Source organism: Erpetoichthys calabaricus, chromosome 1 (genome assembly GCF_900747795.2).
Source record: "Erpetoichthys calabaricus chromosome 1, fErpCal1.3, whole genome shotgun sequence".
NCBI classification, from domain to species: Eukaryota; Metazoa; Chordata; class Cladistia; order Polypteriformes; family Polypteridae; genus Erpetoichthys; species Erpetoichthys calabaricus.
In genome coordinates, this window is record NC_041394.2 from 283,847,839 (window position 1) to 283,862,071 (window position 14,233).

The 14,233-nt window shown below is 36.5% G+C and overlaps 1 protein-coding gene across 10 annotated transcripts in view; it reads left to right on the plus strand.

Moving 5' to 3' along the window:
- The window catches only part of sbf1 (SET binding factor 1), a 263,161-nt gene that overhangs the window by 108,131 nt on the left and 140,797 nt on the right, over positions 1-14,233 (plus strand). For all 10 annotated transcript variants that reach the window (XM_028815823.2, XM_028815850.2, XM_028815832.2 and 7 more), the window contains exons 4-5: positions 9,563-9,688; positions 9,790-9,900. In XM_028815823.2, the coding sequence (XP_028671656.1) occupies positions 9,563-9,688; positions 9,790-9,900 (237 nt within the window). The remainder of the gene's footprint in view (positions 1-9,562; positions 9,689-9,789; positions 9,901-14,233) is intronic.

A 14,233-nucleotide genomic window follows, 5' to 3' on the forward strand; every position in this document is an offset into this window, starting at 1 on the left:
TTGTACTGTAACTCCAATTACAGTGGAGTTTCCCTCATCAGATGATATCAGAATGTTGTTTACAGCATGTGTTAGTGCTGTTTTTGTACTATGACCAGTATGGAAACCAGACTGGAATTTCTCAAATAAATTTTGATGTGTAAGGTGTGACTGAAGCTGATTGCCAACTACTTTTTCCAAGAATTTTAGAGGGAAAAGGTAAATTAGATACAGGTCTATAATTATTAAGTATATATGGGTCTAGGTCTGTCTTTTTAAGGAATGGTTTGATGACTGACAATTTTAGTGCATCAGGTACATGTCATGCAATAATTAACTATTGCTAATGTTAGCAATAGGTACTGCAAGGACATACATTGCACTTTTTGCTAGTTTTGTTGCCACTGGATCTAGGACACCAGTAGTAGGTTTAATTTTAGAAATTAAACTTAAGACTTCCTGTTCTGTTTCATAGTTCTGCCTTTTTATGTTAGTTTTAATTTCTATATTTTTTCTGACTTGACTTGGAAAATCAGTTTAGTTTTAGTTTTCTTTCATCATGTATTTTTAATTTTAATTTTTTTTAATTTCACAGACATTTCTATTTTATTTTTGTATCTGTTAGTTTCAGTTTTAGTTTTAGTAATTGTGGCATGATCAAAAAACTACTATGGTTTTAGTTGTTTGTCACAGTCAGACAGAACTGTACACTTAACGGGTTTGAATATAATATGAGTTTTATGTTAGTGGACGCTTACTACAGTACACTACATGGTTTACTATCTGGTTTTGTTTTTGTCTGATAAAAACAAGCTTAATCAAAACCAGATACTTAATATGATCAATTTTGTACAATTTTTATAATTTTAAAAATATTTTCTATGTCATTTGTGCTGAACAAATGTGCACTGAGTATTGGCACTGCACTTTTCATCTTTTCTTTTCCTTGCCCAGAATGGACCAATTTGTGATTAAATTTAGGTGAATTTTAATGTTTGAGGGTTTTTTACTCTAAATGTCTATAGCACACATGTCCTACTCCAAGTCAACGTGCTTAAAATTAATGCCTTCAATATTGCATTCAAAGATTTCCTATACTGGGCTTTGTTATTTTCTATCAGCCATATTCATCTCTGATTCTCACGCACGTTAAAATTTATAGACAGAATTTTACCACCTGCAGGTCTGAAGAGATATCACAAAATTAGAAAATAGATTCTTCTGTGTTCTGACAGGTGTGATCATGAAAATCATGGGGGTTTAGCAAGAACAGTGCTCATAGGTTTGAATCAGTGTGTTAACCCCACCTGGCTCTATTGAGGGAAACAAAGAAAAGCAATCATGTAGTGTCAAGGTAAGTGGGACTTGAATAGACCATGCATAAGAATAGTAAACTCTTAATGAGCAGAGTAAGAGCAGGTAATAGGAGTATGGACAGCCACAAAGTAACAGAAATGGCATCTGAGATTAGGAATATTATAAACATATTTTCTAAACCCACTTATCCAGAGCAGGATTGCAGGGATCCTAGAGCCTATTCCAGCTGGTTTGGATGCAAGGCAGGAAACATTCTTGGTATGCATTATGTATAATATGGCTGATGTTATGAACAAAAAGTGTATGATGTTTCAACTATCTATTTTGAGAGAGAGATAGCAAAAGATTGAAAACAGGGGAACAAATATTTTAAAACATAATTCTGCCAACAGATTATTTTAACAATATCAGGTATTTTGAGCTGTGAATGTAAAACTAAAAAAAGATAAATGAATAAATAAAGAATAAATACAAAAACACATTAGTAGGTTTAGTTTTTTTTTTTTTACCAGTGGGCAGACTCTTTTCACCTACCTACTTGTACTTCAGTAGAGACATCGCAAACTCAAGAATTTTACAATGTTTGTATTGTTTCATTGTTAAATGACCTTTTTAACTCTTTTAGGGCTAATTTTTTTTTTGTTTGTTTCTTTTCTCACAGGGCTGAATATTTTTCCAAAAACTAACATTTTTTAAAAAAGAACACAAAGCAATTGTTTAACATATCAAATCAACAAAAAATATTTACTTTTGACAAATGTTACTGTCTTGCTTGTTGTATGAGCCTTACATACTATATGATTTCACATACATATCACATACATTTTACACAGCAAAGTCCTGCAAAGTCTGATCTTGCTCAAAGCAGCCAATTTCAGTCATTGCCACATTGTACTGCTTGCAATAGGTGTTGCTTTGGTGCCTACTTTTCAATTGTCTGTTGCTGCACTTTCTCACATATATTGTTAGTGTGTACTGTAGAGAGACAAGTCACCCATTTGCCATTGTGCCATGCCACTGCCACCAAGTTTTCTGCCTGCATGAAAACCGTATTGTCACCTCTTTTCATCTTCAGCCTGTCTGGCTTCAACTGTGAAGCCATGTGTCTCCTGTTCACCCTCACAGTGCCACAAGCTCCAATTCTTCTGCTCTGTAGCTCCATGAACAATTCTGGGCATGTATAAAAATTGTCCAGATGTACACAACATGACCCAAATGTTAATAGCCCTGAAGCAGCTCCAGCACAACCTGACTTGTCAAGGGACAGTTCTCTCTTTGAAAGAAATACTTTCCTGTATATGTAATTACTTTCAAGCAGAAACCAGTGTTTTGCTTCTGCCAGTACAAAATCCTTTATGCCATACTTTGTGGGCTTGTCTGGCATATATTTGCAGAAAAAAAGGCGTCCCTTTTATTTTATCATAGATTCATGCACAGACAAATCACGGCCAGGCTGATAAAATTGTTTATATGTTGGTTCCACAATGTCAAGCAGGGGCTGAACTTTATGCATGGTGTTATAGCCTGGCTCACCCATTGGGATTTGCTTCTGTTTATTACAGAAGTGAATAAAACTTTGCAGCATCACGTACCTATCATCACGCTGCATAACCTGTCCAGAGCCACCAGGGGACAAAGCACATTTGGACCAATGCTCCCTGAAGTTATATCACCAGTTCTGTCCCATCTCTATTTGTAATGCCACAACGCCCTTCATCTCGTCTTTTGTTGTGGGTTTCCACTTTGAAAAACGAGAATGCGATGCAAGCGCAGCCTGCGATTCAAAAAATTTCTCTGCCTACCTGTTTGTCTCGTCTGACAGTAGCTGAAAAGCAGCATCAGGAGAGAGCAGCCTGAAGTAGTCCAGCAGCTGGTGATCTGTCGTGTCCAACAGCAAGCCGTACCGTCTTGTGAAGTCCGGTAGCCAGTTCGGCTCCCACGGATCAATGTCTGGGTATTTCTCCCACGCGAACCTTGCCGTAGATGCATCGGCTGCTCGAATGCGCTCAGCTGGCAGCGGATCAGCTGGCGCGGCATTGGCTGGTGTCCGATCAGCAGATGCCGGCTTCTCACTCTCTTGCTTGATCTCCTGATCACTGTCAATAAAATCCGATTCTGAAAAATCAGAGTCTGACTCAGCGATAATGCGCAAAACATTGTCTGCCGAGTGTTTTCTTTTCAGCACTCACTTCACTCCCTTGTGACATATCGATGCCATCTTGCCTTTGTTTACATTTGTTTACATTTCGCAACTCATGCACACGCAAGGATTAGTTGCCGAGTCAACGAGTCTAGCATTCCTCCAAACACAGAGGGAATGCCTGTGACGTGACAGTGAGTTTTGTCGCCATTAACAGCTGATTGTCGCCCTCTATCCCTGGATGTCGACTTTTGTCGACATTCGCCCTCAACCCCTCCTGTTGACAAAAGTCAACATCCACCGTAAAAGAATTAAAGCAAAAGTGATTGGTCATCAACATTATTCTGATCTTGTATGTTGACCTTGTCAGTCTCTCGATCAGAGCTGTTTTATTTACAAAAAGCATCTTTCCTGTGCAAACTGGCAGGTGAATTGTTGTCAACAAAACGCAGGTACCTGAGAAATAAACTGAAACATTACTGTCTTATGATTTTTCTGTCTGTACAGTAAAGGTTTTGTTGACCAGAACATTCCGACTTAAGGCATTTAAATTGCATCTTGATATATAAGAACCACAAAGAAATGTGGCAGTTCATCATAACGGACATCAGACTTGTGCAGCCTGGAATTTGGCTTTGTGTGTGCTGCTGTATTAGTGGCTGTGTACATACTGTATCTTGGGCTCAGTCAGAATTACAGCTAACATGCTGTAATTTATAAATGGGTTGAAATTCTATATGGGGATTATCTGTATCTAATACTTATCTCTTGAGCCCCAGAAATCCAGTGAATGGTAGCTTTGAAAGCTACGGAGAATATTCAAGGCAAAATCATCACCTTGGTATTCTTCACGAACACTTGAGCCAGAATCTATCATGCTGTCACTATCAGCTCCTAAAGAACTGTCACTATTCTCACACAGTGCATCACTTTCTATTTCACACACTTTACGCACCCGTATTCAGCTTGCTCTTTTACTGCAAATGCTGCGTCAACACCCGCTCTCTGTCACCAGCCACTGTTTACTGGGTGAGTACATGTGGGTGACTTGTGGTGTATTACTTTCCATTTTAGAGTTAAACGTTACAAGAGTTAAAAACTAATGGCAGGAATATTTATTTAAAAACCAAATATGAAATTCTTATTAATATATTTTGATTAATTTTGGGAACCCTGCATCCCAGGTTAGCCGTTGTGTAAGTCCTGTTGTGACAAAAACTACAAATATTTTTAGTAAATTATTACTCTATTTCAGTTAGTCTTTAAAGTTATTTTTATAATTTTGTTTAGTTTTAGTTTTTCATTTTCGGTTTTGTTAATTATTTTATTTCAGTTTACGAAAATGTTTTTTTATTAATAGTTTCTATTTTGATTTTAGTTTTCGTTATCTATGATAACTTTGGTTTATCAAGTTATTCCAAGGCCTCCTTCTCGACCAGAATTTCTGAATTTGTGAAGGAATGTGTATCTGTCTGGTGACGCCTCAGCTAGGGGAACAGTGTCAGATTTATCAAGCCAGGTTTCAGTGAAAAGACGCAGACCAGATTTTGCACTTAATATAATATAATTTACTAAAACAGCTTTATTTCCGAGAGAGATAATGTTTGATAAGCAACATTTAAAACCGCATAGTTCTTTCTGAACTAGTGATATATTTTTGCTTTCCACCTGTTGTCTGTGGGGGAGGAGCAAAAGCTTCGTCAAAAATTTCGATCACCAGTTTTCGATGCATCTTGATGTTTTAGGATCCTCTGATACAGAACACTTCAATATTTCAATGATGGGTGTGTGTCTGTCTGTGTGTCACAGTTTCTTGAGGATGGTCTAGAGCTTAAATAGCTGGACGGAAAAATACCAAATTCGAAAATTAAGCCTGTTATGAGATGATGATGTGCTGATTAGTTTTTGAGCCAAATCGTACAAGAGAACTATCGTAATGACCTATTTTATGATCAGAAAGATCAGCATCAGAGCGGCAAATAATTACTTAAATGATATAGAATAATTTGGGAAGCTTGGTTCTTAGGGCGCAAAGCCTGCTCATTGTCACATCTGAAGTTTTTTTGTTTTAATTTGAACTAAGTTATTAATTCAGGTGCCCTTGGTGGAGGTTCTGGTTTTAAAGTCATATGAAAAAGTTTGGGAACTCAGCCTGCATAATAATTTACTTTCAACAAAAAAGATAACAATGGTATGTCTTTCATTTCCTAGGAACATCTGAGTACTGGGGTGTTTTCTGAATAAAGATTTTTAGTGAAGCAGTATTTAGTTGTATGAAATTAAATGAAATGTGAAAAACTGGCTATGCAAAAATTTGGGTCGCCTTGTAATTTTGCTGATTTGAATACATGTAACTGCTCAATACTGATTACTTGCAACACCAAATTGGTTAGATTAGCTCGTTAAGCCTTGAACTTCATAGACAGGTGTGTCCAATCATGAGAAAAGGTATTTAAGGTGGTCAATTGCAAGTTGTGTTTCCCTTTGACTTTTCTCTGAAGAGTGACAGCATGGGATCCTCAAAGCAACTCCCAAAAGATCTGAAAATAAAGATTGTTCAGTATCATGGTTTAGGGCAGGGGTCGGCAACCCGCGGCTCTGGAGCCGCATGCGGCTCTTCAGCCTCCTTGTAATGGCTCCTTTTGGCCTTGACAAAAAAAAAAAAAAAACATGAAAATGAATAACGGCAATTTCTTAATTTAATTTGTATATAATATATGTAATATATATAATGTTTATTTACTACTACTACTGTTATACACTTTAACATCTAATTTTTATTTTTATTTATAATTTGTCAACTAAAATATGCGTCACATCTACGTCTATAGCCCTCGCCTTTACCTGCAGGTGGCTTCTGGAGTGTGCGACCCCTGCACTAACCATGAATAAATCCCAAAAATGAAAAATCCCAGAAGAGAACAGAGAGTTTAATTCTGCGTGGACAGAAGCATTTGCCTTCACCGCCAACGACGCTGGCTTACCGGTGTGCTTAATATGTGGCGATAAATTATCGAACAACAAAAAATGTAACGTTGAAAGACATTTTCGAAACAAGCACTCAGCATTCACTGAAAAATACCCAAGTGAAGATGAGCGAAAGAGAGCAATTTCGGAACTGCAACGGAAAGCTGAACAGAGCAAACATACTTTCAAAAAGTGGATCACTTCTACACAATCAACTACAGCTGCTAGTTTTGTGGCAGCTCAAGAGATCGTAAGGAGGGGTAAGCCGTTCACAGACGGAGAATACATGAAAGAATCGTTCATAAAAATATCAGAGCATCTATTCTCTGACTTTAAATGTTTTGGTGTTTGAGCGCATGATGACAGTGTTTGCCAGAGATGTACAGAAAGGTACACTCTCTCACTTCCCCTCCCTGAGAGAGTTCAAAGCACATAAATTGTGATTATTTCCACCGTACAATTATTGCAATGCAAGCTGCATTTAGAGAAAGATTCAGTGAGTTCAGAAAGAAAAAAAACACTCTCTCCTTCCCTGGACATCGACCCATCCCTGCTGAACACATCCGCATTCACAGGAGTAAGTAAGCCCGATCTAGAAATTGAACTGGCCGCATAGCGGATAAAGATTTATGGGTGTCCAAGTTCAAATGCCTGACAGCGGATCTTGAAGAAGTCGCCCGTCAGAAGGCTACTCTCGCTAAAGAGCACAAATGGACTGATATTGAAAACCTCCCCAAACCCGACAAACTTGTTTTCAATACATGGAGTGCCATTCCCGAAACATATATGAACATGAAAAAATATGCATTTGGAGTCCTGTCCATCTTTGGCTCAACATACTTATGTGAGCAAGTTTTCTCAAGAATGAACTTCATAAAGTCCAAATATCTCTCCCACCTCACACATGAGCCTGCAGTCCTATGTGAAGGTCAAAGTCACATCGTATAGCCCCGACATAGAACAACAACAACATTTATTTATATAGCACATTTTCATACAAAAAGTAGCTCAAAGTGCTAGAGATGATCTGCAGCGAACTTCAGAAACAGAAGTCACATTAAACAGGTGAGAACAATAGCATTTAATAGGCTAATATTTAAAAAAAAAAAAAAAAACACATTTATTTCAGACCCGGAGCTGATGTAGGTTTTTTTGTATGTTCAGGTGCTTCAGTTGATTGCTGGCTGAGAGGGAAACCTGAAGAGGATGAGAGCACACTGAAATGGAATTTAATGTTTACTTTTTTAAAGCTGCTAAGCTATAGCTAAATGTTTTATTTATATTAAAGTGGGCTAGTTTTTATTTTAATTTTATACAGGTATAGGAAGGACTCAAATAGGCCTGCAGAGTTCAGTTACATTTATTTCAAAGTAGGCCTACACATGCACACTGCACTTCTGTTTGTTGTATTCCGTGGTTGTAACATGTAAAATCTAAAAAAAGATTAAAACTTTTAAAAGTTTATAAGCTGTGTTATGTTTTGCGGCTCCAGACTATTTTTCTTTGGAGGAAGAGGGAGCAAGATGGCTCTTTTGATAGTGAAGGTTGCAGACCCCTGGTTTAGGGGAAGGCTACAAAAAACTATCTCAGAGGTTTAACCTGTTAGTTTCAACTGTAAAGAATGTAATCAGGAAATGGAAGTCCACAGCCACAGTTGCTGTTAAACCCAGGTCTGGCAGGCCAAGAAAAATACAGTAGCGGCATATGCGCAGGATTGTGAGAATGGTTATAGACAACCCACAGATCACCTCCAAAGACCTGCAAGAACATCTTGCTGCAGATGGTGTATTTGTACATCGTTTTACAATTCAGCACAATTTGCACAAAGAACATCTGTATGGCAGGGTGATGAGAAAGAATCCCTTTTTTCACTCACGCTACAAACAGAGTTGCTTGTTTTATGCAATTGCTCATTTAGACAAGCCAGATTCATTTTGGAACAAAGTGCTTTGGACTGATGAGACAAAAATTGAGTTATTTGGTCATAACAGAAAGTGCTTTGCATGGCGGAAGAAGAACACCGCATTCCAAGAAAAACACCTGCTATCTACTGTCAAATTTGGTGAAGGTTCCATCATGCTGTGGAGCTGTGTGGCTAGTTCAGGGACTGGGACCCTTGTTAAAGTCGAGGGTTGGATGAATTAAACCCAATATCAACAACTTCTTCAGGATAATGTTCAAGCATCAGTCACAAAGTTGAAGTTATGCAGGGGTTGGATATTCCAACAAGACAATGACCCAAAACACAGTTCGAAATCTACAAAGACATTCATGCAGAGGGAGAAGTACAATGTTCTGAAATGGCCATCACAGTCCCCTGACTTGAATATCATCGAAAATCTATGGGATGATTTGAAGCAGGCTGTCCATGCTCGGCAGCCATCAAATTTAACTGAACTGGAGAGATTGTGTATGGAAGAATGATCAAAAATATCTCCATCCAGAATCCAGACGCTCATCAAAGGTTATAGGAGGCGTCTAGAAGCTGTTATATTTGCAAAAGGAGGCTCAACTAAGTATTGATGTAATATCTCTGTTGGGGTGCCCAAGTTTATGCACCTGTCTAATTTTGTTATTATGCATATTGCATATTCTCTGTTAATCCAATAAATTTAATGTCACTGCTGAAATACCACAGTTTCCATAAGATCAGCCAATGATAAACAAAAATCCAAAGAATTAAAAGGGGTTCCCAAACTTTTTCATATGACTGTATATCTTAGTCTAATTATACACATTATTTTTTGGTTGTAAAGTAATTTAAGGTTTGCATCATGACTAAATTTATTAGATGCCCCACAACAGGGATTAGGGGTACATTTTAAGATTAAGCTGTTACAGCTACAGTATAGTAACAGATGGGATAAACAGCAGCCTGTGATTTAAGAATACAAGACTGCAGCCTGGATGGTGCTCTAGTCAGTCAGCCAGTCAGTTTTGCTGCCATATTTTTGTATAATACAAAAGATCTCCCTCCTCCAGTTAGGATGAAGACCGTCTCTCTTGAACAATCCAGGCCTTTCCCAAAAATAATCCCAATTGTTCACTAGGGCTTTGGTTGTTTTGATTGGTTGATGAGATTAACTTACTTGAATTTAAATTCATGAAAGTTTTTTGTGGAAATGTTAAATGAAAATGAACTATCTTAAATTTCTTTAGACCCAGAAAAGCCAACCTAGAGAAGCTGCTGAAGATGAAGATCATGGGATTGTGCAGCCTACACAGTTATTTGCACCAAAGAGCTTGGTTTTGGTATCTCGCTTGGACCATACAGAGGTCTTTCGGGTATGAATTATTATTGAAGTACTGTTTAACTATGTATTTTTCTTTCACTATATTTGGTAGTACTGTATTTAACTAACCTTATAAATATCTTTTTTTTTTAGAATTGTTTGAGCCTTATGTACACTGTACATATAGATCATCTCAATGTGCAATTGGAGACTTTAATTGGAAACTTGCTCACCTGCATTATTCCCATTGCTGGAGGATCTCAGGTTAGTAGAATTTATAAATACAATGTATTAGTTCATTAAGTATATGAAACTCTTGCCTCTTTTTCATTAGACTTGAAGCTTTAGTTTGCAGTACTATTTTAGAAGAGAGGCTCAAGCCTCCACATCTTTTTCTTATACATACATCATATTTTTGTTTTCAATTTTTATTTTCATCTAGTGCGTGTTTGAATGTTCTTCATTCATCTACCCACAGGCAGCATGTATCTGGGCTTTGAAAAGTGTCTTTTTGTAACTTCCACCCATTGAGAGGATCCTGCTTTGCTTATTCATTTTTAACTACAGTTTTCTTTGCATCTTATTATGTTTTCCAGCAATATCATACAGACAGATGCAACTTTGTTGTAAAATAACAGGAAACTCCTAAATTTACCATGTGCTTTAAACAGAAACAAAATTAAATCTCGGAACATGTACAAAAGGAAATATTAGCTGAAAAATCTGAATTGAAATGCACAATTTAAAAATATTTAGACCATTCATTTTTTAGTATTTTGATATATTACCTTGTTCTTAAATCATTTAAATTAATTTTTCCCCACATAACATAACACTCAATACACCAGAAGGCCAAAGTGAAAAGAGGATTTTAGAAATTCTGTTTTCACCCTGACCGTCTGGGGTATTGACTGTTGCTTGATGTAAGGAAAAAATTAATTTAAATAATTTTAGCACAAGTGTGCAACATATCTAATTGTGAAGTGGCCTGAATACATTCTGAACCTACTGTGCGTGTGTGTGTCTGTCTATTTACACTACCTATCAAAAGTTTGCAGTCACGAAGAAATGTTTGTTTTTGATAGAATTGAGGCCTTTTTTTATCAAGACACCATTAAATTGACATAAAAATATAGCTAAGACATTACTAGTGTTTCTAATGGCTGTTAATTCTTGAAATGGCTGCTTCTTAATTTGTTGCTCACATAAGACTACAAAGTCTGTTTTTCAGTACCCACTTAACTTAACCTTAGTTAGTCATGTATAAATGTTAGTTGGTTATTAGAGAAACCTTTTGAATTGCATTGGCACTGCTGAAACATGCTGTTATGTTCACTTGAGTTGCAAAGTTCTTGCATACATAAAATTCAATTCTGGGTTCAATCATGGCCAAAATGAAACAGTCTTCTCAAGAAACATGTCCATCTATTGTTTATACAGACTGAAGGGTTATTCCATGTGAAAAAGTTATGTCAGTTTGGCCATTTCTGGACCCAGAAATGAACTTTAAGATGTTATTTAACTTGGTAACTCAAGTGAACAAAATACCCTTCTTTAAATCCCACCAAAGATTTTCTATGGGATTTAAATCCAGGGACTGAGAGGGTCACTCCATGACATTCAGAGAATCTGTTTCTCTAACATGCTTTACTTGACTTGGAGGTATGCTTGGGATTATTGTTTTGCCTGAGAGCCCAATTATCACCAGGTCCAATTTCCAGACAGAAGGCATCACATTCATCTTTAAAATGGCCTGGTATTTTTGGGAATCCATGATGCCAGTTACACGGTTTAGATAGCCAGTTCCTGCAGAAGAACATCTCCACATCATCAATGACCCACCTCTATGGTTATTCTTCTACTGCAAGAGTGTGTCTCTGAGTCCAGCCATGAAGTCCTTGTTTGTTCAGTGTTCGTCTAATAGTTGCCTTTGAAACAGTTGCCCTGGCCCTCCTCTTGTCATCATGAAAGTGTTTGCAGTAGCACGGGGTTTTTGGTAGTTGTCCTGTAGGGATGCTCTGATCGATTGGACGATTTTCCTTAAAAAAAGACTCAATTGGTGATCGGTAAAAAGGCCAGTCACAAAAAATATTTTCAAAGCTTTTCTAAGCTTTATAGTAATTTCGTTGCAGTACTCCTTTATGCAAGGTATTGCAGTAACTGAACCAGTGCATGTCTTTTTTTCTTTGAATAAGAGGCAATTGGTATATTAGCCTTTACCTTAAAGAAAATGGAGTAATAAACAAAAAAAAAAAGTAATCTGAGAAGTCGTCCTGTTTAACTAGACAAACGGAAAGATAAGCTACTGTAAGAAATTTAAACCTTTATTTTCTCCTTTAAATTAAAACAGACACTGCTTGAGTTTGGACAGCGACCTTGTTTAAAATACAGCAGCTTACACTTTTAATTGGGAGGGGAAATAAAGATAAAAGATGAATTTGAAATGGCTGCTTAGTAAACAATAGGCTTTTTTTAAAGATATGTAACGTGTTTATTTGTTAGTGTGTGTCATATAGCATATGTTTTGGTAAAAAAACAACTACTACACAATTAAAATGGTAATCCATATTTATATTTACACCTGAAGAATTCCAAACATCTAGATGATACAGTGAAGAAAAAAACCTACTTGTATAAATATAGTTAATGTATCTTTTAAAAGCAAAAGGCTGTAGTGCAATTAATGATTTAAAATGAATAAAATGTATAAGTGGATGTATATTTTTATTTAAGCAGCATTTAAATGCCAATATCAATTAAGTGATCGTGTGAGAATATATATGTATGTGTGTGTGTGTGTATGTGTATATATATGTGTGTATGTATATATATATATATATATATATATATATATATATATATATATATATATATATATATATATATATAGACAGATGGCTGTGGGTCTTTCCCGGACAGGAATATAACATCTATATTATCAGGCATGTTAAATCCGGACTAATTAAAGAAACAAACACTTATGCAGCCATGTTTGGGTTAAAGTTAATTTTCAAAAATGTTGCTATGAAAAGTGCAGTCCATTATTGTTTGGACAGTGATATAACTGTTACTTATGTTTCTATTTACCCAAGCACGTACTTAAATGAAACAAAGATAATTAAACTTTTTAGTGTAGAATTTCAGTATTGAATCAAGAATATTTACATAAAGGTGAATGGTATAGAAATTGCAGCAATTCTCTTATGTTAGATCCTCCTATTTAAAGAAACCAAAAGTAGTTGGAGAGACTAATATTATCTTAAATAAAATTGTCATATGTAATGCCTGCCTGATGTGTGGATCCCATAGACATCACAAGGCATTCGGTTTCTTTCCTGGTGATGCTCTGCCAGTCATTTACTATAGCCATTTTCATTTCCTGCTTATTTTAGGGGCTTGTTTTTTTTAGTCTTCGGTAAGTGCAATTCATGCTCAATCAGATTTAGGTCAGGTGAGTAACCTGCAATTTAAGAACATTCCACTTTTTGGTCTTGAAGAACTCTTTGGTTGCTTTGATCTTATAATTTGGCTTATGGTCCTGCTGCAGTGTAAAGTGCCGTCTAATCAGCTTTGACTCATTCTGTTGAACCCAACGAGACAAGATATCTCAGTAAACCTCATTATTTATTCTCTTGCTTTTATTGCCAGTTACCTTATCAGTAAATACAAATGATTCAGGTCCATTGTGAGCTGTGCATGCCCGAACATCTCTCTATCTCTGCCATGATGTTCTTAGGATCATAAGCTGTCCCTATCTTTCACAACACCTTTCTGTTTCCATCACTATGGTACAGATGGATCTTTGTCTCATCTGACCATAAAATGATGTTCCAAAACTGTTCTGATTTTTGATTTACTTAGCAAACCATAACCTAGCATTTCTCTTCTTAAGGCTTACCATTGGTTTGAATCTTGTGGTAAACCCCAGTCTGTATCTTGGAGAGTATTTTTGATTTGGTTGACAGTTGAAAGAGCTTTTTTTTTTTTTTTTTTTTTTATAAACAAGTACAATTATTATTCTGTCTTTAACTGCTGCAGTCTTCATTCTCCCTCCTATTAGGTAATTTTCTATACCTTGGCTTACCAGTACATTCTTTATTTTTAACAATGTACCAGTCAGTTGATTTTGGCAAGTTTGTGCTAAGTCTCGGATTGTTTTTAATGATTTTTAAGCCTCATGAAGGTCCTCATGTTGAGTGACAACAGCAACAAATCCAAATGAAAACACTACCCTTAGAACTACCTACCAGCCTTTTATCCAATTGTGCATGATTTGACAATGCAATGTCCTCATCTGACCAATGAACAGTTAAGCAGCCACTGTTCAGTTACTTTTGGTTTCTTAAAATAGGCAGGACTACATACAAGAAAGTGCTACAACTTCAGCTCCCCTGGAGGTCTACACTAAAAACTCAAATATTTTGTTTCATTTCAATACCAGTATGCTAGGTTAAAGAGCCACACTAATAATAATTGTTTCATGTCCAGGTACTTATGGACAGTATTGTAGTTTGTTACGTTAAATCAGAATGTGAAGGGAAAGTAATGTGGTAATGCAGCAACACAGCAGATATCTTCCTCTGCAGAGGGGAGTTTA